The following is a 25,964-nucleotide window of genomic DNA, read 5'->3' on the forward strand; positions in this document are numbered from 1 at the left end:
ACAGATACTCCACATATTTGTGTTAACAATATGTTTGCTGCCTTGTGAAATAAATAAGGATAAATTTTTTTTTTTTTTTTTTGGTACCGGGGATTAAACTTGGGTCCTTGTGCCTGCACAGCAGGCAGCGAAACCACTGAGCTAAATCCCCAGCCCTAAAATTTTTTTTTAACAATCCATGAGCTCTATAATTTATCCGTAATAGCTTGATTTGCATGGTGTGTCTGAATACCTACAACCCCATCAGACCCTGGATGACATTTAAATATTAGGTAAGAGTTGAGAAGAAAATCAGGAATTACAAAAACATTTGTTACTGCAAGCAATTTTAATATAAAAGTGTGTCTTGTTTTAAACAGTTCATTGGTAGAGCTTCAGTTTCTGCCTCAATTAAAACCAATTGAGATAATCACACAGCAACATGGTCGGAGCTGAAGAGAAACAGCAGCTAAAAAACAGGAGCCCCAGACAGCCCCTTTGTGGTCACTGGGTCAGTCGACTTTATTACGCACAAAAAAGACGGAAGCAAACAGGACTGGTGAACAAGTGTGCTGGTGAGCGCCATTCAAGGATGAGCGAGTATTTGTCTTAGGTCCACATTTTCAGAATAGGCTTGTGGAATTCGTTCCTCTGTGGGAAGTTGATGGACCATTTAAATAAATAGCAAAAATGCAGATAAACAAATTTGTAATCCACAACGCCACCAAGGAGTCTCCCTCACCAAAGGTCTGGGGCCTGGTGAGCACAGGAGCTACTGGTGGCAAGGCTGGATAGATACAAATCAGTTTAAAACCCCAATGTTCTGACATTTTCTGAACAGTTACATTTACCCCTGAATTCTAGTAGCTATGTGTCCTTCACACACCCAGTACTGAGACAGTATTCCAAGACAGCATTGCAATGAACTCCTTTGCTGTACTGTGTGTAAATGCTACCTAGATGAGGTTCCCTCTCTTCGGCTAAAATCACACAACATTAAAACAATGGAAACACAACTGAGTGCCTTCCCCCCTCCGTTCTTGCTAATTGAGGTGTCTGTGATTTACAAAAAGAGTTCCTTAAACACTGCAGGATTCTTATTTGTTTTTTTAATATAATTTATCTTGCTGAGACAGCAAGTCAAGTTTATAAAGAAGATGAATTTAGGCATAATCCTAAAAGATAAAGCAGGTTTACAACCCTGCACCACACAGAAACCCTATTTAGAGGCTTTTCTTTTTTTAATACATATTCGCATTTTGACCTTTTCATTTGTTTTCCTCAAATATTTCATTTCTGGGCCCCATCTATGACAGGGTTACCAGGAGGCAAATTTTATCTACATAAATATTCACATGGAAATAGTAACTTACAAAAAGAAAAAAAAATAAGGCAGCTTCATAACACAATTAATTCTTTTACACTTTTAACAATATAACCTCTCCCATTCAGAATAAATATACATCCAATGTATGGAGCAGGATTCAAAGTGGGTAGTGGCATGGGGTGCTTGTACAGTGTTATCGCTTGGGACCTGGAGTCCTGGGGGAGGCAGTGGTGGTCTTCTTAGACATGGTTGGGATTTTGGAAGGTTTGGTTAGCCCTCTCCTGGAGCTGCCCTGGCCACCAGCAGCGCTGCTCTCTGAGGTGTCTGAACAGGCCGACTGCGTCTCTAAAAGGTCAAAGTCAGAGGCATCACTTCCTCGCCGGCTGCTGGCACGACTCCCGGCTCTACTCCCAGCCCGGCTTCCAGGGCGACTGGCTGACTTTTTAGGGTCTGCAATTCAAGAAAAGAGCAGATGATATAATAGATTATAACAGAGACAATATGGGGGCAGCAGAAGTGACTAGAGTTCAGGATGCTGATCCTAACACTACCCAATTTGCTGTGTCCCCTTGGGCAAATCACAGCTTTTCTGAACCCTGGTTTCCACATCCACCCATCAGTCACTGAGCCTTTCCTGGCCTGCGAGTCTGCTTGAGAAACTTGCTTCTCAGAGTGGAAAGCAGATTCAGTCAGCAGCACTGTGATGTTCCAAGCCCCCAAAGCAGTCAGGTGGGGCTGCACAATCGCCCCAGCACCAGTGGATGAGCAGGTGAGTAGGTAATATGCGAGCAGGTGGAGAATGGAGACAAAGGAAGGGAAACACAGCCGGGAGAGATGCCAAAGCACCTAATGTAGGTGGTAAGAAGACGGAATCTTTCCATTACTTTCTGAGTTCACCACCAGCCATAAGAAATCCTAGCAAACTGCCTGCCCAACTCTGGCCCTTCTTACTTTCATACTTTTTAACTGTGATGCCAAGGACAGGTGGCCTAGCTTTATGTATCAAAGCACCTGCTCTCAAAAGGCAAAGCTAGAGCCGGTTGTAGCGATAGGAGAAGCAGCAAAGGTCTCTTGAACCGCAGGTCTCTTCAGGCATCGCACTGAGTGCTGTTTTCATTACTGGCTCCTCCCCTTGCCCCTCGACCCAATGCAGACTTCATGGGACTTACCTGCTCGATTAGTTTTGGCACCTGTGGAGGCTGGGGAAGAACTATTGCTGGTATCACCAGCAAGGGATGTTCGGCTAGAATGGAAAGTTGGTGTTGGTCGTTTCAACTTGCTGCCTGTTGATGGAATTATCTTTAAAAAAAAAAATTAAAAGGTCATATTTACTTGATGAAATCTTTGATAGATATTTAATTTTAAAAGGTCTACTTAAAAGCCTCTTTATATCCGCTCATTTGAAAAGCAAATTTAAAAGTCCAGGAAAACAAATACCTATTTTCTCAGTGTCCTAGGTCATGGATTTTTTCCCCCCCCCGGTACTGGGGATTGAGCTCAGGACCTTGTGCTTACAAGGCAGGTACAGCATCACTGAGCTAAATCTCTGGCCCTAGGTCGTGGATTTTGATGATTTTCAAAATAAAGACGTTAAATTCCAATTTAAAATTTCAAAATTTTATTCTGACAAATTTCTACTAGAAATGGAAAAAAAGTGCACCCTTCAACAGCTCAGCTGGTAGAGCGGAGGACTGTAGACCTGACAGAAATGGAAAAAAAAAAATCTCCAGATAGTAAGATTAGTATAATTATAATGAAACATGGTAAATGAATAAAGAAAAAGATCCAAATAATCATATGAATCAATGTTTTGGGGGTAGAAATTTGAAATACTGATAGATTCAAGTATTACTCCAACTTTTATCAGTAAGTAGGTATAATAACTTTAGTGAAGGCCTCTTGTTAGTCCATTTCCTCCAGAATTGGTAAAATGCAGATAAAATTACTTGACTTGTGGCTCAAATAGATGACGAGAGGCACTGGAAGTGGGACTGTGGTGTCAGGAACATGCCCTTGAACATGTAGCCATGAGACCTGGGTTTGTACCTGGGCCTGGGGATTGGACTGGTCCAGTCTGAATGAACCAGGCTGTGTCTCTGCTTCTCTCTCAGGAATCTGGACTCTCCTACTTCATTTCTTTTGCAGTCCTTGTTGTTTAGCCTACCCTGGGCACAATGGCTTCCTTGATGTTTGTCCAAAGGCACAGGGAGGTCTCTGGTCTTGACCACCTTGCTGTTCTTCCCCAGCAATATGTGTGGCTCCCTCCCTCACTTCCTTCAGCAGCCCTAGTTTCTGAAAGGATGACCTTTTCAGAGGTTTTGCCTCACTACTCCATATAGCTTGCACCTTTCTAATTTCTTCCTCTGCCTTTTTAACAACTCCCACCCCAGTACTGGGACTTGAACCCAGGGCCTTTACACTGAGCTACACCAAAAGCTCTTTTTTACATTTTGAGATGGGATCTTGCTAAGTTCTTAAGTTGCCTAGCCTGGCTCCCTGATGGTTTTTTTTTTTTTTTTTTTTGGTACTGGGGATAAAACTCAGGTCCTTGGGGTCCTTGGGCTTGCGCAGCAGGCGGCTAAACCACTGAGCTAAATCCCCGGCCCCCTGATGCTTTTTTTGGGGGGGAGGGGGCATAGCATTTACCTCTGCCTCATGTATGGCATACTTGCTCACTGCCTCTTTCCCTTGCACTACAGTGTCAACTTTATAAAAGCAAGGACTTTGTTTTATGCGCTTATATATCTTTAGCACCTAAAATTATCTAGCACAGAAGAGGGGCTCAATAAATCTTTGTTGAATGAATAAATGATTTGTAGAGGCATTTCCAAATCTGGAAGCGTTTTATATTATTACTGCTACCAGTAGGAGCTACATTTCCTATATGATTTTCTAAAAAAAGATATTTAGGGCTGGGGATTTAGCTCAGGGGCAACTCGCCTGCCTTGCAAGCACAAGGTCCTGAGTTTGATCCCCGGTATCAAGAAAAAAAAAAAAGATATTTAAGCAGACTAAATTTGGAGAAGAAAGAATATTTGAAGAATATTTGTTTTAAATATCATTCATGCCACATCATAAAATCAGTTGTGTACAGTTTTCCAGGACCTTTAAGATGTATATACAGATAGAAGAGTAAAGCAGCCCATCTCATTGTGTGTGCTGCATTTCTTTAATTTATAATGAAAAAGCAAAAGCGACAGGAAGTAATTAACAACTCAAGCACGAGCTCTCCTGGCCCAAGAGGCACCCCAGTTTCAGAAGCTATCATTCCTGAGCACTGCTGCTGGGAATCCACAGCCCAGAGACCCTGGGCTGGGTGTCCAGTCAGGACTCGCCTGGCTACAGGATACCAATGAGTAAATAAAGATGAAACTTCAAAATGAAACAAACATTACAACTTAAAGACAAAACAAGGCCATCTATCGGAACTGTATGAGAATTTGTACTTCAGAAATTAAACATTTAAAATTTTAGAAGTCTTAAGATTTTCATAAGACTGGAGCCACTATGGAAGAAGAAATGCAAAATCAGCACCTTGAGTCAAGATTTTAGTGGCAGTGGGTCCCGGGATCATGTTCTAAACCAGGAAGATTTCTGAACTGGAGTTTTTAGCTGGGAGTGAGATGGACCCCAAAGCAGCAGTTCATTCACAGCCACTGGCTTCTTGTGCCTCCTCAGTTCTCTGGCTGAAACTTTGCCTGATGAAAGTTCTGTGCTTTGAGGCGCAAGAACCCAATGCTTCCCCGTAGGAGGTAGAACGCAAATTATACTGCTATCAGGCAAGCTGTGCTGGTCCATGTTTTACTTCTGAAACACTGTTTTCCAAGTGTTTAGGCATTTTAATGGCTCCACTTAAAATGCTCATTTGCTGACATGGGTGTTCAAATGAAGGTGACAGAAACCCACATGCCTAGGGCAAGGTATTTGGAACCTAAAATCTGAGCCTCAGCAGTGGCCACTGATACTGCGCTTGGCTGAAGTAGACAGCACCCATGCTTTGGACCAGTGTGGCAGTACCAGCCACCCTGGGGAGGTGTCTCAGGGTAGGTGGCACCTACCACTCTTGTTCTAAGCAAAGATATACAACATTGGTGAACATACGCCATAGTTGAATTTCAAGAGTTCATAACTCATCTGGGTATCTGACATTTGGAGAGTCCAAGAGGCTTGATTATAAACAATATTAATAAATAAATAAATCATCAGGAATAATCATTATTTACCGTGCTGAATAAATGAAATGCTAAAGACTGTTATAAAGTTGTTAAAAGTTTTAGGCCTCTCTTATTGATCTCCAATTTCAGTGACCCCGAGTTAGAAACCCATGAAAACACTAGACTGGCAAATCAGCTGTGCCAGCAAGCACCAAAGACAGAAGACAGATGGGCTTATGTCAGGAAGAAGAGCAGGGCAGGGTCTTGCTGTAAGCGAGGGTCTCATCCTGACTGTGTCGCCACTCAGCAAAGCCATACTCTACCTCGGGGCTGGGCAGCTGGAGGTCAGGACAATGGCTGTCCCTGACAGGGGTGCCCGCTTTACTGTTTACCAACCAAGGTTTGTCATAACAGCGAGAGAACTGAAGTGAAGTCTGTGAAACAGAAATCCAAAGGGAAGGACAGGAACAATTTAAAGTGGAACAGAAAGGGAGCAAATTGGGAACAGAAAAAAATAAACGGAAGACACTAAATTTTAAAGAAACAGAAAACAAAATAAAATGCACATCAGTCCAACGGAACAAGAGGGATTAGATAGAAAGGCAACAACATTTTTCATTTATAACCCACTGTAATAGTAAATTTATCTCCAAAGTTAGTAACAGCTGCACAGACAGTGCCTGGATTTCCAAAATTAGTGACTGGATAGGCTCACACTCAAACTGGGAATAAGAGAAAGAAGTGTACCCAATGTAACCAGCCTGAATGCAAATTTTTTTTTTTTGGTACCGGGGATCGAACTCAGGTCCTTGCGCTTGCGCAGCAGGCAGCGAAACCACTGAGCTAAATTCCCAGCCCTGAATGCATATTTTAATAAATGTTCTTTATAATCATCTTAGGCTGTGTATCTGTGTACTGCCAGGGCTGGGCATTCTGGTCTAGGAGGTGCAGTTGGTCTGTACAGTATGTTTCTATGGCTCCTCTTCTCCCTAGTCTCTCAGAGGTTACCATGAACAGCGAACGCCTGCTAAGATGGCAATGGAGAAGGAGGTGACAAGGGGCGTCAGCACATACCTTTGTCCCGCTGGCTGGGGTGGCTGGTGAAGAGGGCATGGATGTACAACTGTGGTTACTTTGACTAGCACTTGAGCTGGAGCGGGTGGGAGAAGCTGCCCGGGAAGATGGTTTGGATCTTCGACCCCGTGATCGGAAAGGGGTCATTCCCTGGGATGCTCCCTCTGGTAGGATGAACTTCTCTCTAAGTTCAATGTTAGTTCTACCTCGTGCTAAAATGGGAATAAAGACACATGTATAAAGTCAGTTAATCTTAAAAATGTATCTCTGATGGTCATATTGCTGCTTGACCCCAGATAACAGTTAACTACATTATAGGCTTTGTACCATCTGTTTCTTCAAAAATAAAGATAAATTCATGACTTAACAGTGTTGCCATAATTCTAATCCCCAGCAGACATACTGACTAGAAAGACCCTGGCTTGCTGTAATAAACAAGTCTTTGTGTACAAAGTACCATCCTGTTCTGTTGTCATGGTCTTGCTCTGCCACTGTCCTCTGGGATAAGCATACTGTAGCTGGTCAAGGTGAAGCAGATGCAATAGTCCACAAGCCTCTGACATCAACCAAAACTCCCTCTTTTCTCTCTCATAGGACATGTGTACTTTTTGCTCAACTTTTTGCAGAGTATGTGGTAATGAAATAGTGGAGAAAATCACATTAGTCAAATCAACATTGTCTAGACTCTTCTGTTTGAATCCAGGCAATAACAATCCTAAAGAAAGGGCTCCAATAACTCAGGACAGTAAAATGATGAGAACAGAATTATTAAGAAGTAAACATGTGGGGAGAGAGAGAGAAAGAGATCAAGACCATGCACAAAATTTTCCAGTGAGAAATTGTTAAGTCAAAAACTAAAAGCAGTAAAAAGCTTAAGAGGCAAATGCAAGTAGGAAAGGAACATCCAGGTGGAAGACCCTGGAACCAGTATGAATGCTCACAGGTTCTGACTCATACCTTGCTAGAGCTGTAAGACCAGAAATTAAAATGTGGACTCAGTCAGAAGATTTCAAGTATAGCCATTATAATTATTAAATGAGAAAGACAATACTAATGAAAAAAAAAAAAACCAATCCTTTTGGAATATGTCCTTCCATTATTTCTCACTGAAAGATAAAATCCTACAATAATTTTTTACCAGTTCATCCACCCTAGACTTTTCACTTTGGGAAAGCACTAGAACTAGACATAGCTAAACATGGGACTGCTGTGGAACCCTGGGGAAAAGGAGCCATGAGAAACAAATTATTTTCTCCTCAACATATTACATGCTGATATATCAAAGTATCAGGTTAACATGTTCTGCTGGCTTGAACCACCAGTGTTATATGAATGACTGTCCCATCAGGTGGCCTGCACCACCCAAAGGGACTGTCCCATGTCATCTTATGGGACAGTCATGCATTTACCTCTGGTGGTTCAGAGCCACTCAATATCAAGACATGGATTGTGACCCCATCATGAACATGTTAAAAGCTCTGAGATACCAAAACTTCCCAGTCAGAGGCCAGGCTCACTAGAGGTGACCAGGCCAGTGGGTCTCTAAGGGGGCCAGCTTGCCTCATTGGTCTATGACTTAATGGTCCCTGAAGCACTCAAACTGTGTCCTTCCATCATGATGCAGTGTTTCCTTCCTCCTCAGGTGGCAACAAAACATGCCTTTCAAGGTTCATTCCCTGGCTACTAGTTCTCTACTCATCCGTTTTCCAGACTTCAGGTCTTTTCTCTGTATCTACACACATTAGCAGACTTTCATTCTCAAACAGTTTCCTTTAGCACTTTGAAATTTCAGTCAGGCAGCATACCACTAGGTACTATGGGAGCATGACTGACCTACACTTACTCATCTTCTGATGCTGAAGTGCCCAGCAATGGTAAATGTGCAGCAAGCACTGAGGAGCACTGAAGGGAAATTATTAATCAACTGAGAATACGGACACCCCAAAAGAACTGTATGTGGTTCTACGCCATAACAAATTTCAAGTGTGTGGCCTGAATCTTTAGTAAACATGTGATAGTTCATTCCCGAGCAAACTTCCAGAAAATGAAACAACAGAGGACACAAGAGGAAGACTGAAATGGCAACTTAGGTATGGTAATGATATTGTAAATGTTTTCAAAAGGGCTGCTGGTCTGGCCTGGTGGTGCATGTCTGAGCCAGCTACATGGAAGGGTGAGGCAGGAGGGCTGTTTGAGCTCAAGAGTATAAAACTATCCCAGGGCAACACAGTGAAACTCTGTCTCAAAACAGCAACAGCAGCAAAAAGCAGAGAGGGCTATCTGTAATAACAGTAACATTATGTTCTCCATGCACTGTTCAGTTTTACAAATGCTATCTCATACAATACTGGCCTTGACTGTCACTAGCACCCCTCCTTACAAACAACAGAATGGAGCCACCCACAGGATGAGGTCACCCCAAGCTGTTCCCAGTCACCCTGCAGCATCACCTATATTTGCCATCCCTGCTCACCTCCATCCCCACTACTCAGGGAAACTGCTGCCAAAGGACACTGAACACTATCAAATGGGGGCATTTTTAAATTACAGAAAGGTTTCAATGTACAGGAAAGTATAAACAGAACAAAAGCTGCTGGATCTCAAAATCCAGGGGACATCACCTTCAAAATGCTGATGTGCCTCTATTCCTTAGCATAATGGTGTATGTATTTTCATTACAAAAATGTCAGAAATGTCGCCTCAGTCTGTATACATCTCATATGAAATTTCAACTAGCTGTGAAGTATAATTTCATCATGTGGATACCAATTTATTTAACCAGTCCAATGTTGGATTCTTTTTTTTTTTTTTTGAGACAGGGTCTTGGTATGCAGTTCAGGCTGACTTCACACTCATTATGTAGCCCAGGCTGGCCTCAAACTTGAGGTGATCCTCCTGCTTCAGCCTCCCGAGTGCTGGGATTACAGGTGTGTGCCACTGTGCCCAGCAGTGTTACATTAAGTTTGTTTATAATTATTAAAATATATTCAATGCCCTAATAACTTATAGGACACATCCTTGCACATATTATGGTATTTCCTTAGGATAAATGTCTACAAGCAGATCTGCTGAGGAAAAGGATGCACATTCAGGGTAAAAACATGTAAATTCATGTATAAACTACATATCAAGGTTGACACATACCAGGTGATCTCCAAAATGTTACATATAGTACATTCAATCAACTTCCCCTTGGTCAGTCCTCTGTATTACTAAGGGGGTGGCTGGTAAAAGTGTGACAATCTGCACCTGTGAGGCCGAGTTCCATCCCCATTACCACACACACATAAGTCGGAAAATTTGATAGGTAAAAGCATCTCTGCTCTTGTAACTAATGCAGGGAACTGCTAACTGGTCTTCCTTTTTAAACACTCTTCTACCTTGGCTCTCAGAACACCTGCTCTCTTCATTCTCCTGCCTCCCTGCCTGCTCCTTAACCTTGCCATTCTCTGTAGTCCTGTTCTCCCTCTTGACCTTTCCCCTTGGTGGAAGCTCATCCCCTGACACTTTAGGGTCTTTCCTCACCCCTCATGCTTGTGTGGCTCATGAAGTGTCACCTCCACCCACCTCCAGCTGGGTGACAGCAGCTGCTTCCAGCCTGTCATCTTGTTCCCCATCACAGGCCCCCCACACTCAATAATCAGGGTGAATTTCTAAATAAAAGCTGTGTGTGTGGAGCCAATTTACTGCTTCAAGCAGAATCTCCCAGACTGAGCTTTCTGAGGTTTCTTAGGAGAGGGCTTTGGTAAACACTGGCCTCTGCACCGCCCCTTGGCACAGCCTGAATGCAGCCAGCACTGTCTGCTCTGAGAAGCCCTGCACTAGAAGAAACACACTTAGCTTTAACTCAGCATCCTCCAAATGCATCTGAACAAGACTTGTTTTCCTGAGGGCTGCCTCCTGGGGACCAGGCAGGCACTGTGGGATCAAGTGCCCCGCACTTGGTGGCCGGTGTCCATCACCTGGTCCCCGCTGCTGACCCTCACCAGTCTTATCTGGCTGCCAACCTCATACACATTGCCATCGTCAAGTAGGACTACTTGCAGTCCCGCTGCTAATGCTTCTGCTTGCCAGAACCTGTGGCTTCCTGGACTGAGAACATCCCACGCCCTCTGCACACCTGTCCAGTGTCCCCTGCCTACTACACAGCTGAACAGGTCGCCTGGCCCTTATGCCCCCTCTGCTTGCATGAGTAGATCCATTTCCCCTGGCTCACTCATGGTCTCACCCGAAGGCTGTGAGCTTTTCACAACAGGGACTGTCATCCACATGGCTTGTGGTTGGGGTTAACACATACCTGTGAAATGGAGTGGCCTCTATTTCTCTAAATTGACTCCAAAAAGGAGTAGGTTTTCAAACAATTCAAGAGACAAATCTCTCAACCTACATGAAGCCTTCCATTAAGAAGTGCTCATTATTTCATTAGGGATTAAGACCAGAAGCTCAAAGCCTTGTTGAAGTGTAGGATTCAGGGAGCTGCAAAGCTTGCTCTCTGGCACACCAGCACAATGCAAACCTGTGAGTTTCATCACTGAAACCACAAGGTTAAGTTCATGCATGCCAGGATCTACTGTAGATAGAACATAAAAGAAACAGCAATTTAAAAGCACAGAGACAAGGATCTATAGAAGCCAAGACTGGTAGTACATGCCTGTAATCCTAGTTACGAGGAAGGCTGAGGTAAGACAATTGTTGAGTTTGAGCCCAGACTGGTTAACTTAATTAATCTGATCACAGGATCCTATGCTGAGCTCCTACGTGAGACACAGAAGCTACCATGGAGCAGGGGCACTCTGATGCCTCATTAGACGGCGGATGAGGGCTCAAAGGGTGCCTTGCTTGCCTCCCAGCTTCAGGATGCTGGGAAAATCCAGTTCATCATGTTCCCAGTGTGTGCTTACATGTCATGAAGAAACAAACACAAGACATTCCCTGTTTACTCTGGGGATCTCTAGCCAATGGTCACCTCTAGGGGAGTATTTCACTGGCTGGAGAAGCTACAGGTAAGAGCAGATAATACAGTCTTTAGGCACCCGTCTCTCTTCTTTATTAAGACCCTATACCCTTAAGTTCACAATATTAAAATCCTATTTTGGGTGCTCTCCTCTCAGGAAAGGGGACAAAGAATGATTATCCTATGGCATTGCTGACCAAGGATAGCTTAATATGCCACAATTCCCAAGGGAATTTGTATTTTAAAAGAAAATAATTGAAGACGAAAGGAAATGACTCTTGGTAGGAATATTTTACACACATATTTTGGAGAAATAAAAGCTATTTCTTCAGAAATAGATGTAAAGCAAATGATCTTCAGAGTAAAATAGGAGTTAAAGAGGCAATTAATACCTTTACTCTGAAGAAGCCCAGAAATGCTAGGGGTGGGGACAACAAACACAGTTCAATAATTAGCAGCTGTGAATTAGTTTTGGGTGGCAATTCCAAAGGCAAAAAGTAAACATTTTTCTCAAATTAGAAGCCAATGTCAAATCCCAGTTAAGTTTACTAGAAAATGAATTTAGTAATAAAGATATTTTAGTATTTAGATTGCTTAAAACAATTCTCTTGCACAGGAAATTATATTCCTAAAGTTAGTAAAGGAGAATATTCCTAATAGATGTTATTATTATTATTATTTTTAGTGCAGGGGATCAAACCCTGGGCCTATTTGCACGCTAGGCAAGTGCTTTACCATTGAGATGACCCAAAATGAAAACATTATAGTAGTTGTGTGGTACAGTGTGAATGGACTTAACCATACACTTAAAAAGTTAAAATCATAAATTGTTTTTGACACAGGGCCTTGTTATGCATTTCAGGCTGGCCTTGAATTTGTAGTAATCCTCCTGCCTCAGCCTCCCCAGTGCTGGGATTAACAGCTGGCAAGTTTTAAACATGTATTTTACCAAAAAAAACAAAAAACAACAAAAAGAAACAGTTCTAAGTCAAATTGTGTCTTTTATATCTATATAAGTAAAAATTTCTAGATCTTCACTTATTTGGGGGAGGTAAAAGAAAAACACATATGGTACTCTCTCTAGGTCTAGGAATATCCATTTTTTTTAAGGCAGGAGCACTGTTTTTATTTCTACTCATGATTTCCTTTGTCACAGATGCATTCAGAAACTAAACTGATTGTGGCAGTACCAGAAGTTGTATAACTGGCAAATCTACCTAGTAGAATATTTCTACTTTTTACATCTGGCTAAAGGAACATACGGATTAAGTTCTTTCACTTTTCTCAGCAGCTATGTAAAAGCAGGCAACAAATGATACCACTATCATTTGTTGCACAATGGAATTAAGATCCTTGTCACAATTTTTGTCTTTTTTTTTTAAAGCAAAACATTTACTGGTACATTTTAGATATACATAATGATAACATTCACCATAAGGAATTTGTACCAGTACATGATATATTTTGCTGCTTCTTTTTTCTCCATTCCCCTCCCTCATGTACAAAAGCTTTGTTTCCATTGTCTTTTAGGTGTTTTCTTTTTTGGTACTGGGGATCGAACTCAGGACCTTCCACTTTCGAGCTTTCGAGGCAGGTGCCGGAACCACTGAGCTAAATCCCCGGCCCATCTTTTACGTGTTTTGAGACAAAGTGTTGGTCTGTAATTCAGGCTGGCTATGTAGCCCAGGCTGGCGTCAAACTCACAGCAATCCTGTCTCAGCCTCCTGAATGCTGGGACTAGAGGCATGCACCACCACACTTAGCCTTGGCACAAATTTTGTACCATCCATCCTCAGTATAACATTTTATATGGTCCAGAGGCCCAAGTAAATACAGAATAAATAATATAAAATTGCCAGGCGGGTTTTGAGGCCAGTCAGAGCCACATAGTGACTTCAAGGCCAGCCTGATCTCTGTAGCGAGACCCTGTGTCAAAAAAAACAAAACAACAAAAATATCCCCACAAAAACAAAACCCCAAAACTGTATCTCTACCTATAAATAAGATTCACCACAGTGCTTCCAGAAGCCACATTAATCCTAGAGAATCACAGATAGCTTCAAAGTAACTTCTCTTTTTGGTACTTACATTCATACAACTCACTACCATTCACTACAATCTTTAGGTGCTCACTTCCTAGCCCTATTTTTTATTGACTAGAAGTAACTCTGACATCTAAACTCCAGGGAGTGTTGTCCTTCACAGTCACTGGGTGGCCGTGATCACTAGGTTCCATGAGGGTAGGTGCTCCTGGAGAGAGGCAGGACAGCCTTACCTTGCTTGTTCTAAGGAATGCTGAAAAGGCTATCATGGTACACAGAAAACAGCCACTCCCCGACCCTCCCAAATTTCCTTGGGGTTCCAATTCTAGACAGTGAGATTAGGATAAGGCAAAGCAGTATTCTCCTTGGTCAGTAGCACAATGCTGTGAATAGAGCAGGCAGCAAATAAACAGGCACCGGAGGACTCCAAAATGCTACATGCAATGTATCTTTTGTTTAGTCCAATTATACGTGACAGGAAAAAGACGACCTTATTAATAGATCTGTAAAGGAATAATGTTTTTACTTAGTTAAAGTTAAAATGACACATTTTAGGGCTGGGGATTTTGATCCTTTCATTTAAAATAATGAAAAAAGATTTTAAAATAAAAATCATTGGTTTATGGTATAAGTTCTTCTAAAACTGATGAAACTGTTTAAGTTTTTATCAGAAAATGTATTTCTAAAATTAACCTATTTAAAAAAAACCTTCTAGTGGAAATTATCATTGCTTAGTTTTTCCTCTGATTATTAGAGGTAAATGCAGAATGAGTTAAAATAGCAAGAACAATTTATAGGCATATCTGAATTCATGTACGAATGGTAAATTTTAACTGTCTTCTCTAAGTGCTTTGGAGTATGACTATAAACCACTTCCAAAGAAGCTATGTAATTATACTGGAAACATTTATTTCTACTTGGCTTAGGAATAAGCCTGAATAAATTTAGCTATGCAGGCTGGACCACCAGTATACATACAATAAGGGATATGTGAGCCTCCAAGATATAGTGGTCAAGAGCACCTGCTGTAATCTGGGCCAGGCTAGATTAGAATCGTGTTTCTGCCATTACTGGCTGGATGTGTCTGAGAAAGTTATTTAAACTGTCTATGCCTCAATTTCCTATTTTGTAGAATGAACAGAGAGTATCTATATGTCATAGGGTGGTTATAAGAAAAAAATGTGTTATTACTTGTAAGATGCTTATAGTAGTGTGTGGTACAGAGAGCTATAGAAACATGTGTTAAATAGAAATTCAGAACAAATTCTTTAGATACTGTCTCAGTAGGAGTATTTCATGCCTTGTCAATGTAGCCTAGTTGGCAAAACGGTGGTTTTGCCATTTCTCGCATTCACCAAGGCGGCAGATGTCACAGAGCCAAGGCTGTTACAGTTTAGGAAGCAAAGCCATTCTCAAAGGACTAGAATGTGGGAAAGATGGTCAAAGCACAAAAGCCAACCTATGGGAGACTGACTGGAAATCGAAGAGCTGGAATCAGAGCGCTTTATTTTACTCCCAGGATGGTGAACTAGAATAAAAAATATATAAACAAACAAAGACAGAGCCGGAAATGCAGAAACTCATCAAGAAAAATAAACTGGCAGACAGCAGGGGAGCCTCCTGTACACTCACATGCAGCTCTGCTAACAGGAAAGAGGAAAGGATATAGCTGACCAGGATTTAGCAGGTGGGATTTGGTCATCCTCCCCTGGGTGCTCATATTACACTGACAGATTTCTTTCACCTTTGGGCTGGTGGGCTAGCCTTTTCATGGTTAGCAGGAAGATACTCCACAGGCTTGCCGAGGTGACCATCTGTCTTCAAAGTGTCCGGGCTGCTGGTAGGTGTCCTTTAATCTCCCTTCTGCTTAAGGGAGCTCACCAATCCTTCCCTGAATGGGAAGGCCCCAAAACTCTCCCTAGGTTTCAATCACAGGAATTCCAGGCAAAGGGATATGAGGTTGAGATAGAAGAATGCATAGGACCACCTCAGGCTCCCTGTTTTGGCTGGTATTAATGTAACAATCCAAACTGAAACATTTGGGCGATACTAACTGATCCATGCCCAGCTACATACCAATAAAATCTTTATTCTCATTTCTGTGTTCACCCCAACAGCATCAACCTCTCCAGTCTTTTTTCTCAGGCACCCCAAGTTTTGATCTGTGCTAGTGGATCAACACTTGAGCAGCTTGACAACAAAAAACAAAAAACAGACCCACCATCAATACTTTCTAAAGCACAAAGGATCAGAGGCGGGAGCCTAGCTAACATCCCACCATGTAATTCACACTCAGGATAGTTCTTTACCTCGGCAGGGATCATTTTTCACTAAAAATTCATCCAAGGCCATCCATCCTCCACCAACTCGGACCATCACTGTGCTGCGCAGAATGCGGACCAGCCGCAACTGCTGAGAATCCCCAAACTGTAGAATCAAGGGAAAGTTTAGTTAATAAGTAACACTCTCAAGTAGACCTATATTTTGTTTCCCCCAGGCAGACTGTATTCAGATGGGAACGACAACACCATAGTTTTGGCAGAATTTTAAACTCTTTGTTTTGTACTTGGACATTTTTATAAAAGGGTTAACAAATAGAAAAGCAGAAACATCAAGCAACAGACCAGTGTCTTGAAATACTTTCCACTGGGATAAAGTTAAGTCCTGATGGCCACACCTCTGCCCCTGTGTCATGAGGAGAGGGAAGGATAAGCAAATTGTGCACTCACTTTGATTTTCTTAAAGATTCTGCCCAAATTAGCACCCACATTCTGTTATGCTCATTTATTTTCCTAAAAGAGGATGCCAACTTCTGAATACAGTGTGCTCAAAAGTTAAATGGAGAACAGCAAATACTATGTCAAGCCTTAAGGAAGCCCCTGCAAAGCATCGTAATTGCAAGCTTAGAAGGAAATTTGATTTTTCTGGTTTTCAGAAGTGAATCCTAAATATTCTCTTAATTGTGATGGCATCAGCAGAAAAGGTTTCTTTAGCTGAGCAAATGCTTAGATAGTATTTAAATAAACATTTTAATCTCCTAAAATGATTATAAATAGTCTTCAATAATCATTCTGGACCTTAAAACATATCTTCCAATCTGTATTTTTTCCTTTCGTTTCTGCCTAACATTCCTCCGTCCCAGCGCTATATTAACATTTGGAGTTTCCTACTGTGTAAATTGCCCTCTTCCCAAAATGAAGTAAGAAACAATGAAAGAAAAGCATACTGAAATTCCCAAACAAGTATCAAACACTTGCTTAATTCAGAGAATGTGCCTGGGAGGTGGAGAAGAAACTGTTTAATTGCCTAATTAGGTTTTTCAATGCTATACAGGAGAACCATAACTCTGAAAAAAGGTAGAAAAATTGAAAGTGAGAAAAGGATGTCTAAGGACATATAACTGTCCTCCCTCAGTATTAATAAACTGGTGGTAATTCTACACATTCCCAAAGCTCACGTACTATTATACAGGCATAGAGACAAATATCTTTGTTCCTTCCCCCCCTAGGCATTTGCTTTGAAAATAAATAGCTCTTCCCAATTTGTCTCAGTCTTGGAAGTTTTATATAAGGTGACTCTGGTGACAGGATGGTGGCTTAGACACAGTACTATCTAGAGCTGTGAGGAAAGACATGCCCTGGACCAGGAAGGCAGCGCCGCCTGTCACAGAGGGAGCTGGTTTTGGGAAGCAGGGACCCCAGCACAGTGGAGTTTTCTCTGCAAAGGGGAAGAGAGACAAGGATATGCACCTGCATGCCCTCTACAGTCAACAAAAGGAAGCTGAGAACTTTAGAATATAAGGCCCTACAGTTTAATATTCCATTCACCTCTTTAATATCCTACAGAAGCTCTACCTGAAAGATTCTAACTTGCTTCTACTGAGCACTGGGGAAAGCAAGACTGACCTAAGGCACAGGGCAGAGTAGGTGGGGAAACTGAGGCTAAAGTGACAAGTAGTACGGTAGTTACAGTAGCTCTAAAAATGGGTACCTACAAAACAGGGCTGTGAGAGGGGCGGGGAACTCAGAACCAGAGTCCTGGGGGCCACTAATCACTACTTCCTCCTCCTATAGGGACTGGGGTTTTGGCCATGGCTTTGACATTAGCTGTGTGATAGTGGCATGCAATCTTTGAGGCCTCAGGTGCTTCGTACAAAAAATGAACTTCGTAATTCTGTTTGCAACATTAGAACTTATCGGATCTCTCCTGGGCAATAGGGCAGTGGAAGGTGTCAGCAGTCCTTCAGAGGGGCCCTAGTACCCAGAGGCTCAGTAGAAAGCAGGGCTGCTGGCTACTCTATTGCAGTGATTTACTTAAAGCAAATCTGACTATTCTCATCTTATTTTTTTTCTATCCCATTTTCCCACTGGCCCAGAACATTACTGTGGTTAGTAATCACTGCAGTGCCTGAAAACTTCAACTCTTAGTGTTTCTAATTCCATAGCAGAGAGGCAGGTTTTACTCATGCAGGTGCCTTCCACATTTGAAGACACAAGACCCAAGATTCTCATTAAGATCTGAAAGGTTAGAGTTACCAAGTGGAATCAAGGCATCCAATTTTTTATGTAAGTCTAATTTGATCCCATTAGATTTGGGCTGACTGGCCAGAATCAGCAAGCTTTAGACTATGGTCAACTATGACTTCCATACTACAATTCTCAGGTACGTTCTAATTATAAAAAACAATATATGTAGAAGTAGCTAAAAATATTAATTAAATTTTTTGTTTGTTTGTTTGAATACAGAATCTCATGCTGTAGTTCAGGCTGGACTTGAACTCATTATGTAGCCAAGGCTGGCCTTGAACTCACAATATTCCTCCTGCCTCAGCCTCTCAAAGTGCTGGGATTATAGGTGTGGGCCACCATACTTGCTGAAGTTGTATCTAAACTGACAGTACTAAAGTATCCCTAGAACTTTTTAACTTAGTGCACATTATAAAATTTGTGTTAACTATCAAAAGACGGATATAAATGAGAACTGTGCTGCTGTTAATCTTCCAATACAGAAGTTCAAGACTAGGCTTTTTTATAAGAGGAATGGATTTGATACCATGGCCTCAATTTTCCCTGACATATTACTTATAACTCAGTGGAGCATAATATAACCATCTTTAACCAATCTAATTTTAACCTTTTTTTTTCTTTTGGTACCAGGAATTGCACTCAGGGCCTTGTGCTTGCCAGGCAGGCGCTGCACCGTTGAGCTACAACCCTGGGCCTCCCATTTAATTTTAAATGAGAAAATTTTACTTTTTAAAAAAATCCTTTAGCTGTTGTGACAGCTTTGTGATTCTGGGCTGTTTTAGCAGTTTCTCCACTTGGTAAGACAACCAGAGGTGACCAGGCATGCTTTACATTACCATCCTCTCCCCACAGCAAAGAACAGGCAGCTACACAGACCATACCCACTGAGAACATCGCAAGGCACACTGTACCTGATTGCCGAGGAAGAACTACAGACAGTAAGAGTAAAGGATGGGGGGAAAAAAGAGAACATTTTGTCAAATTAACTCTAAGGAATGAAAATTATATCATGTTACCAGTCTTCTAAATACACAGACTGTATTCTTACTGAGCTCCTGTGTCAGGAACATGATTTTACAAATTAGTCAACCCTAAGTTTCCACTCTGTGTTGCTCTTGTTAGCTCATTTTTCTCACAGGTAACTAAACAGACAAGAAAATAAAACCTACCAGGCAAGCACAGGATTAGTCGGCACTAACGACATGCTCTGGATTGGGTTCCAGGCAGAGACGCCCAGCACTTCTCAGCTGACAGCAGCCTGGTGTGGATCTGGCACACTCTGAGGACATTTGGAGATGCCAAAGGAACCTGGACATTCCTGTGTTTCAGTCTAATCTCCTTGCCAATCATAGATTTTTCTTAGGACTCCTAGCAAGCTAGTGAATATATTTTAGCAGCCCTGTTTTTTTTTTTTTTTTTGGTACCAGGGACTCGGGTCCTTGCGCTTGCAAGGCAGGCAACGGAACCACTTAGCTAAATTCCTGGCCCAACCCTGTTTTTTTAATCCTTTCTACATTCCTGATTCTGGTTCTCAAAGAAGCTCAAATGCAAGTACAGTTCACTGTCAGTTACAGCCACACCAAGCATTTCAGGTTAAGGGAAAGTGGCTGCCTAGAGGATGTAGGTCTCATCTGTAGCCCAACTGAGAGCAGGCACAGTATTTGCTGAGGCCTTGATGCCGTCCCTACAACCATCTCCGAGCCTGGGAGCAACTCCAGCTCAGGATAATCAGCTCTGTGGGATGAATCATCAGTTGTTAGATAGATATGATTGTCTCCATAGATAACTTCATCCCCATTAAGGCTCATGTCTCCTATCTTGTCAAGAACAAGATACAGTCTACTGGGCATGGCAATTTTTCAGACAGAACTATGTAGGGCACAAAATAAGCTTAGCCCAACAGACACCCAACATTTGATATCTAGAGATGAGGGCTCAAGGGTGACCACATCTCAAGTCCATGGACACTGGCAGTCAAGCGCCAGGAGCGAGAAAGTGGGATCATCCAGTCTGCTTTGTGCCAAGCTGCTTTCACTCGTAAGGGCTATATCTGAGGAAACAACCACCACAGGGGAATGGTTCTTCTTTTCCTTACCCTGTATTTATTCTCTCCGATCTGCTCCACCTGAAATCTTTTTGCACACTTGCACTGAGCCACTTGTCTTGTGACCTATTGGTTGTGAACAACAACAACAAAATTATAAATGGCAGAGGAAGACTGCCTAGTCAGAGAACAAAAAAATTTTTTAAAACGTAAACAGAAATCTCATTCATTCTTCAATGCTGTGGTAGTGGGGTTTGAACTCAGGGTCTCTGCACTAAGAGTTATATCCCTAGCCTAGGCAGAACTGAAATCTGTGATCCTCCTGCCTCAGGCTCCCAGAGTGCTGAGATACAGGCATGAATCATCATGTCTGGCACACTGCACCCCTTACGTGCTACTTTTGAACACCCTGTCCCTCAATTCTGAGGTAGAGTGGGTGGTCAGGACTAAAATTAGTCCATCCGAAGTGATATGCTACCTGTGAACCAAGATGAGCACAATTCCCTGGAAAGGTTCTCTGGAGAGTTCAGAGCACCACAGGACATGACTATGGAGCAATCCACCTAGACTGAGCTACAGCTCAGCAGCCAGGGATCCTCTGGGGCTCCATCAGCAGTTGGTCCCAAAACAAAACTCCAAATAATCACCTCCCCAAGGCAAGTAGAAGGGATGATAATAGTAACTGCACCCAAACAAATTCAAGACAGTATAAACTTGATAGTCAAAAAAATACACTCAAAATAGTTATTCCCCATACCTCATCCTCAATTTTATCTGCATCGGTTGTGGGTCGGTAAGCATCCTTATTGGGATGGAGAGCAGCCACAAATTCATAGTAGTCAATATAGCCATCGCCATCCCGGTCAAAAATGTCAGCCACTGCGGTCATCTCTAACTTGGTGGTAGGGAACTCTGGAGAAAGGAACCATGGTTTGAAACATTAAGGTGGCTTAGTGGTTGGTGAGGAGTTATATAAATATTTAACACAAAAAATAAATTGTACTTTGATTTTTTTGAAAAATAGTATATGTTCACTTAAAAAAACTCTAAGAGATTCAAATTATAAAGATAAAAATCACTCAAAAATGTAGCAACCAGGGGGTAGTTACTGTTAAGATTCTGATATATTTGCTTAGAGATTCCCCTACCCACTGTGCAATTAAGAAAATAAAAGCAATATTTTAGATATACCAAAAGGCATAAAATATTACAACTCGTCTTAAGAATTTACTTATCTACTCCACTATCCTTAGATGTTTAGATTAGTCACTATTTCAGAGCAGTGAGCCTCTGGAATTAATAGGATAAGTTGTTTTTTTCTTCTATGTTTAGATTACTGCCTTAGATTCTTGACAAATTTCTTTCCACAGGGCAGTGTGAGTATTTATGGTACTCAGAGTGATTTATTAAAACAAAAATTGGATCACACTATTTCTCAGCTGAAAACAGATGGTTCTGAACTCTCCCACAAGGCCCTGCATGAACTGGCTGCTGCCCCCGCTTCCAATGTCCTCCTTGGCCACAACACTCCAACCACGCTAACGTTTCCATTGCTAGAACACGTCAGAGTCATCGCCACACAAGCGCTGTTCCTTTTATCTCTTACTCCTCCCATAAATCTTCATATGGGTTGAATCATTTTCATCATTTAGAGCTCAGCTCAAATTTTACCTCTGCAAATAGGCTATCTGTGACTATGGTGTGTGACTGCATAGCTCAAGAAATGTTCTGTGATCTTAGCAAGTCATTTAACATTATGCTTCACCTACATGTTCTGCTAACACCGTGTGAGCTGTTGCAGAGATGACAGAAACTGCTTTCATGAAAAAATTATTTTTTAAATGTTATTTAGATGCTCATTGTTCATAAAAGATTACTTCTTAGCCATACCTCAAATGTGTTTTGCTTGCCCCAATGTATCTATGAAGACTTTTTTTATTCCTAGTGAAATGGGTCTTCTCTTCACCAAAATGCTAGACCACTTTTAATACATGGTTTACATTACTTCTTCCTCAATACTATAGCTTTTACTTCAGAAGATTATCTTGTAGAATATCACAACTTCTACAAAGTAAGCGCAAGAAATTCAGGTGTGACTTGTGTTTGGAATTGCAAATGGACTCACTGGATGCTAAAATGCCATCAATAAACTCCTGACGTGTTATCTTCCCATCTTGGTCCTTGTCAATGCGCCGGAAGAAATCCATCACCCGGGACTTCTTGTGATTCATCCAACGCATGTACTTTTTCCTCCATACATCAAAGTCAAAGTTGGCAAATTCCTTCAACTAGACAGAAATCAGAAGTGTCAAAACGATCTATTGTTTTGGATCTTCCAAGCTGCCCAGGGCACACCAAAACTTTCATTCAGTGAAGCCATGCAGGCCTTCAAGAAGGGCAGCATCAGCATATCTACATGTGTCTCTTCTGTGAAGGCAAAATCTGGCTCCTTCACTTAAACCATGGTTGCTTACATGAGCTGCTGTATAATGCAGCAGCAGGAGAAACAGTAACTAAAAAACTACCTCAGAAAATACGGAGCACGCAGAACAAGAATGGGTGGAGCCAGGCTTGCTTTCCCTTTGGGCTTTGTCAAGAACCATCCTCTTAGATGTAAGGAAATGGATTCCATCCCAGAGGAGAGGTTTTAGGACCACTTACAGGTTGCTTTGAAAGGTACTATAAATCACACACAGGGCCACATCAGAAGGCTCATGTTTCCCACCATTTTCTGAGACTTGAGAAAATTAGAGCTAGATTGAAAGAATAGGAACCAAACCCTGTACCCAAGCATGTATCTTTGAATGGCACCAGAGGGAACAAACTGCCCACTTGATGTCTACGTTAAATGTTTGGCCTTCATAGAAAACAGCAGGCCTAGATAGTGGGCAGGGTGATTTTCAGCTACTTGGATTCCATTAGCAGTTCACATTCAGAATGACTTAATAGTGTGTAGCAGTTTTCCCACTGGTCTTTCAAATTCCAAAATTGGAAGGAATGGGAGAAAAAGGCATCAGAACCAAATATGCTTAAAACTCAATTGACCTATGGAAATAACAACAAAAAACGCAGAACACTCACTTCCGGGTATAGCTGCTTTGACAGGCACAAATAAAAAAATACAAAAGATATTAGAGGCTTGTTTTAAAAACTAGGAAATGCAGTATTATATTTTTTTATATGGGGTAATGATAATTCGAAATAGACTTGATTTCTGTGACCTAGTGAAGATAATAAGATTGTAACAAATGACTCTTATTTCATAACTGTGTAGCATTATCTGTATCTTTATATAAAGGGTTCAATAATGGTTAGTTCTGTGAAAAGCTACACATGTGGAGAAAACTTTTCAAAGTTATGTTCCTGATTCCTGACTAAAGCAAGATGCGGAAGGCGATCAGGGCAGCGGCCCAGCCCTCGTATAGACTGCCTGGTTTCTTGTTTTCTACAATCAAATCCCACAGCCTCCTCTGTTGTGAGTGGTTTTCCTAGGAATGTGTCTTTTCTCATTCAGGAGCTTGAAGAATGGGTACTGGCTCAGCACAGGTCTGACTCTACTTCTGGAGAAGCAGGTGGAGGTACATGGTCACAGTAAGAGGGACTCAGAAGGGCTATGTTTTGATTAGGAAAAAAAATATTCCTCGAAGGTCACTTATTGGAACATTACCTCCTCCAGTCGATCCAAGGCATCGTTCAGCTTCCGCTGGCGCTCCAGTGCTAACAACCACACCTGCTGCCAGCGGGCAGAGAGCTGGTTGATCCGTGGGTTTTTCGCTTCAGACTGTGAAAGAATTGGCATGGGAGGAGGTGTGGGCTGACTCAAAGGCTTCCCTAAAAAGAAAAATAATCACAAGATTAGAAAAGCTGGTTTTGTCCTTCCACAGAGAGAAACAACTATGTGCATGAACTCAGATCTTTATAATGCTATCCAGTCAGTAACTGAGAAAAGAAATGCAGGACTTGGCAAAATGAGGCATGGAGGTGTACTAACACCAACACTTGACCCTCCTCCCAGCCAACAAGTGTTTACCTGTCTCCTATGTATCGCCCACCAATTCTATTCTACCTTAATGAACTGGGGAGATATCAACTCAATGAAAAAGCAGTGGGTAATACAGGAACTTATTTGTGCTATAATTAAATCAGTGCAAAGCAAATGTAAATAGCACTGATGACCAAAACACTGAAAAGACCACTGCTGAAAGAACAGGCTCCACTACCTCAAAATTTCATACTAATTCAACAAACAGTAATCTAGTGTAAGAAAAGCGAGTTTCAAAAGAGATTTGGAAGCTGGGTGCGGTGGTGTACACCTGTAATACCAGCACTTAAGAGGCTGAGGCAGGAGGATTACCCTGAGTTTGAGCCCAGCCTGGACTACACAGTAAGTTCAAAGCCAGCCTGAACTAAGTGAGACCGTGTTTCAAAAAAAAAAAAAAAAAAAAAAAAAGATTTTGGTTCAAATCCAATATGAAAATCAAAAAGTTATTATTTTTATAGAATTTTGGAAAATGTTCATCTTCAACTAGCAGAAACATGCTAATTAGTGGGCTAGAAACATACTGCTACCACCGCGAGACTTCTCGATGAAAGGAGCATGGGTAGGTTCTACATTCTTCCTTTTGTATGTCTTGGTGACCCGGTCCACATCAGGTTGTTTTCGTGTCATCTCTTCCATAAATGTCTGTTAAGTACAAAAAATGGGAAAGAGTTGAGTTTTCTTTTGCACACAGGCAACTCCTTACTACTAAAGGCCAAGCCCATGACATACTACAGAAGTGACGGATTCCCTTGCATACTCTCATTACTTTTAAGAAATTTAATTTTGGGGCCGAGGATTTAGCTCAGTAGTTCTGGCACCAGCTTCGCAAGCCCAAGGTCCTGAGTTCGATCCCCAGTACCAAAAAAAGAAAAAGAAATTTAATTGAGCAAGAAACTTTATTAGGACTAAAGACCTGAAGAAGGAAGACATGGCCTCTAATTTCAAGGAACTCACAGCTCAGTGATAAAAACCAAAGACTCAGAGTGCTAATCCCAGAGAGGTCTCAAGGGATGCCTCACAAGACCATAAACGTTTAACATTATGTAATTCTTAACCAAGATTTTTTATGACTTAATTGCTTGGTGCTGGACTGCAGAGTACATAGGAAACAAAACAACACTGCAGGGAAGGGCGCAGTGTGGTGCTAACACTGCCTCCTTCGCCCGTTACACAGTCAGTACATTTGTGAACAACTATTTTCAAGGATGAAGTACATGAAGAGTAAAATTAGGTAAGAAATTTCTGATGAGCAACTTGAGAACTCATGAAGAACTGCAATCACTTACATCAAATCAGCCTGACACATCAGTTTCACAAAAACAAGGTCAAATATCCAACTAGCTTTATGTTGCCTTCTTTTTATGTTATAATAAACAAATCTTAAAAGGGAAGTTTTGTTAGTTATGTACATTAAGTATATTACATGTTTTATATGAGACCCAAAACAACTTGTCTTCACTCAGTGGGCCCAGGCAAGTCAAAAGGTTCAACACTCACACATTAGAAGATGATGGGGGGCAGCGGGGTGCAGCGAGAGACCAGCAATAAGCAGAGATTAGGAAACCATTGTAGTAATTGAGGCAAAACATTTGAAGGCCTGAACAAAGGAGAAATGATGAAGCCAAGAGGTATTTTGAAAGCAGGAGAGTTAAGATGTGGTGACAGGTTGGATGCAGGGGGAACAGGATACAGGGGAGACCTTACAGGCTTCTGTTTTGGGGAACTGGTTAAGGAAAGAAGCAGGTCTGAACGGAAAGGGTGGGGCCAGGCAAGGGGGCAAAGATAAAATGGAACTTTATTTAACTGTTTTGAGACAGGATCT

General features: G+C 41.7%; 1 protein-coding gene across 37 annotated transcripts in view; it reads right to left on the bottom strand.

The window, feature by feature from the left end:
• Window positions 1–309: 309 nt before the first annotated feature.
• Macf1 (microtubule actin crosslinking factor 1) overlaps window positions 310–25,964 on the bottom strand; it is a 354,064-nt gene continuing 328,409 nt past the window's right edge. For 23 of the 37 annotated variants that reach the window (XM_087215006.1, XM_087215007.1, XM_087215005.1 and 20 more), the window contains 12 exons: window positions 24,664–24,784; window positions 23,768–23,931; window positions 22,226–22,388; window positions 20,858–21,012; window positions 20,152–20,226; window positions 18,968–18,985; window positions 15,840–15,957; window positions 14,990–15,058; window positions 6,535–6,746; window positions 5,784–5,894; window positions 2,476–2,605; window positions 310–1,756 (listed from right to left, as the gene is read on the bottom strand). In XM_087215006.1, the coding sequence (XP_087071132.1) occupies window positions 1,500–1,756; window positions 2,476–2,605; window positions 5,784–5,894; window positions 6,535–6,746; window positions 14,990–15,058; window positions 15,840–15,957; window positions 18,968–18,985; window positions 20,152–20,226; window positions 20,858–21,012; window positions 22,226–22,388; window positions 23,768–23,931; window positions 24,664–24,784 (1,593 nt within the window). In that variant the 3' untranslated portion in view covers window positions 310–1,499. The remainder of the gene's footprint in view (window positions 1,757–2,475; window positions 2,606–5,783; window positions 5,895–6,534; window positions 6,747–14,989; window positions 15,059–15,839; window positions 15,958–18,967; window positions 18,986–20,151; window positions 20,227–20,857; window positions 21,013–22,225; window positions 22,389–23,767; window positions 23,932–24,663; window positions 24,785–25,964) is intronic. The other 14 variants (XM_087215013.1, XM_087215015.1, XM_087215014.1 and 11 more) reach the window with 6 other exon arrangements.

Source organism: Heterocephalus glaber, unplaced genomic scaffold (genome assembly GCF_053883595.1).
Source record: "Heterocephalus glaber isolate CG9 unplaced genomic scaffold, H.glaber_assembly_v1.0 deba00001452, whole genome shotgun sequence".
Taxonomy (NCBI): Eukaryota; Metazoa; Chordata; class Mammalia; order Rodentia; family Bathyergidae; genus Heterocephalus; species Heterocephalus glaber.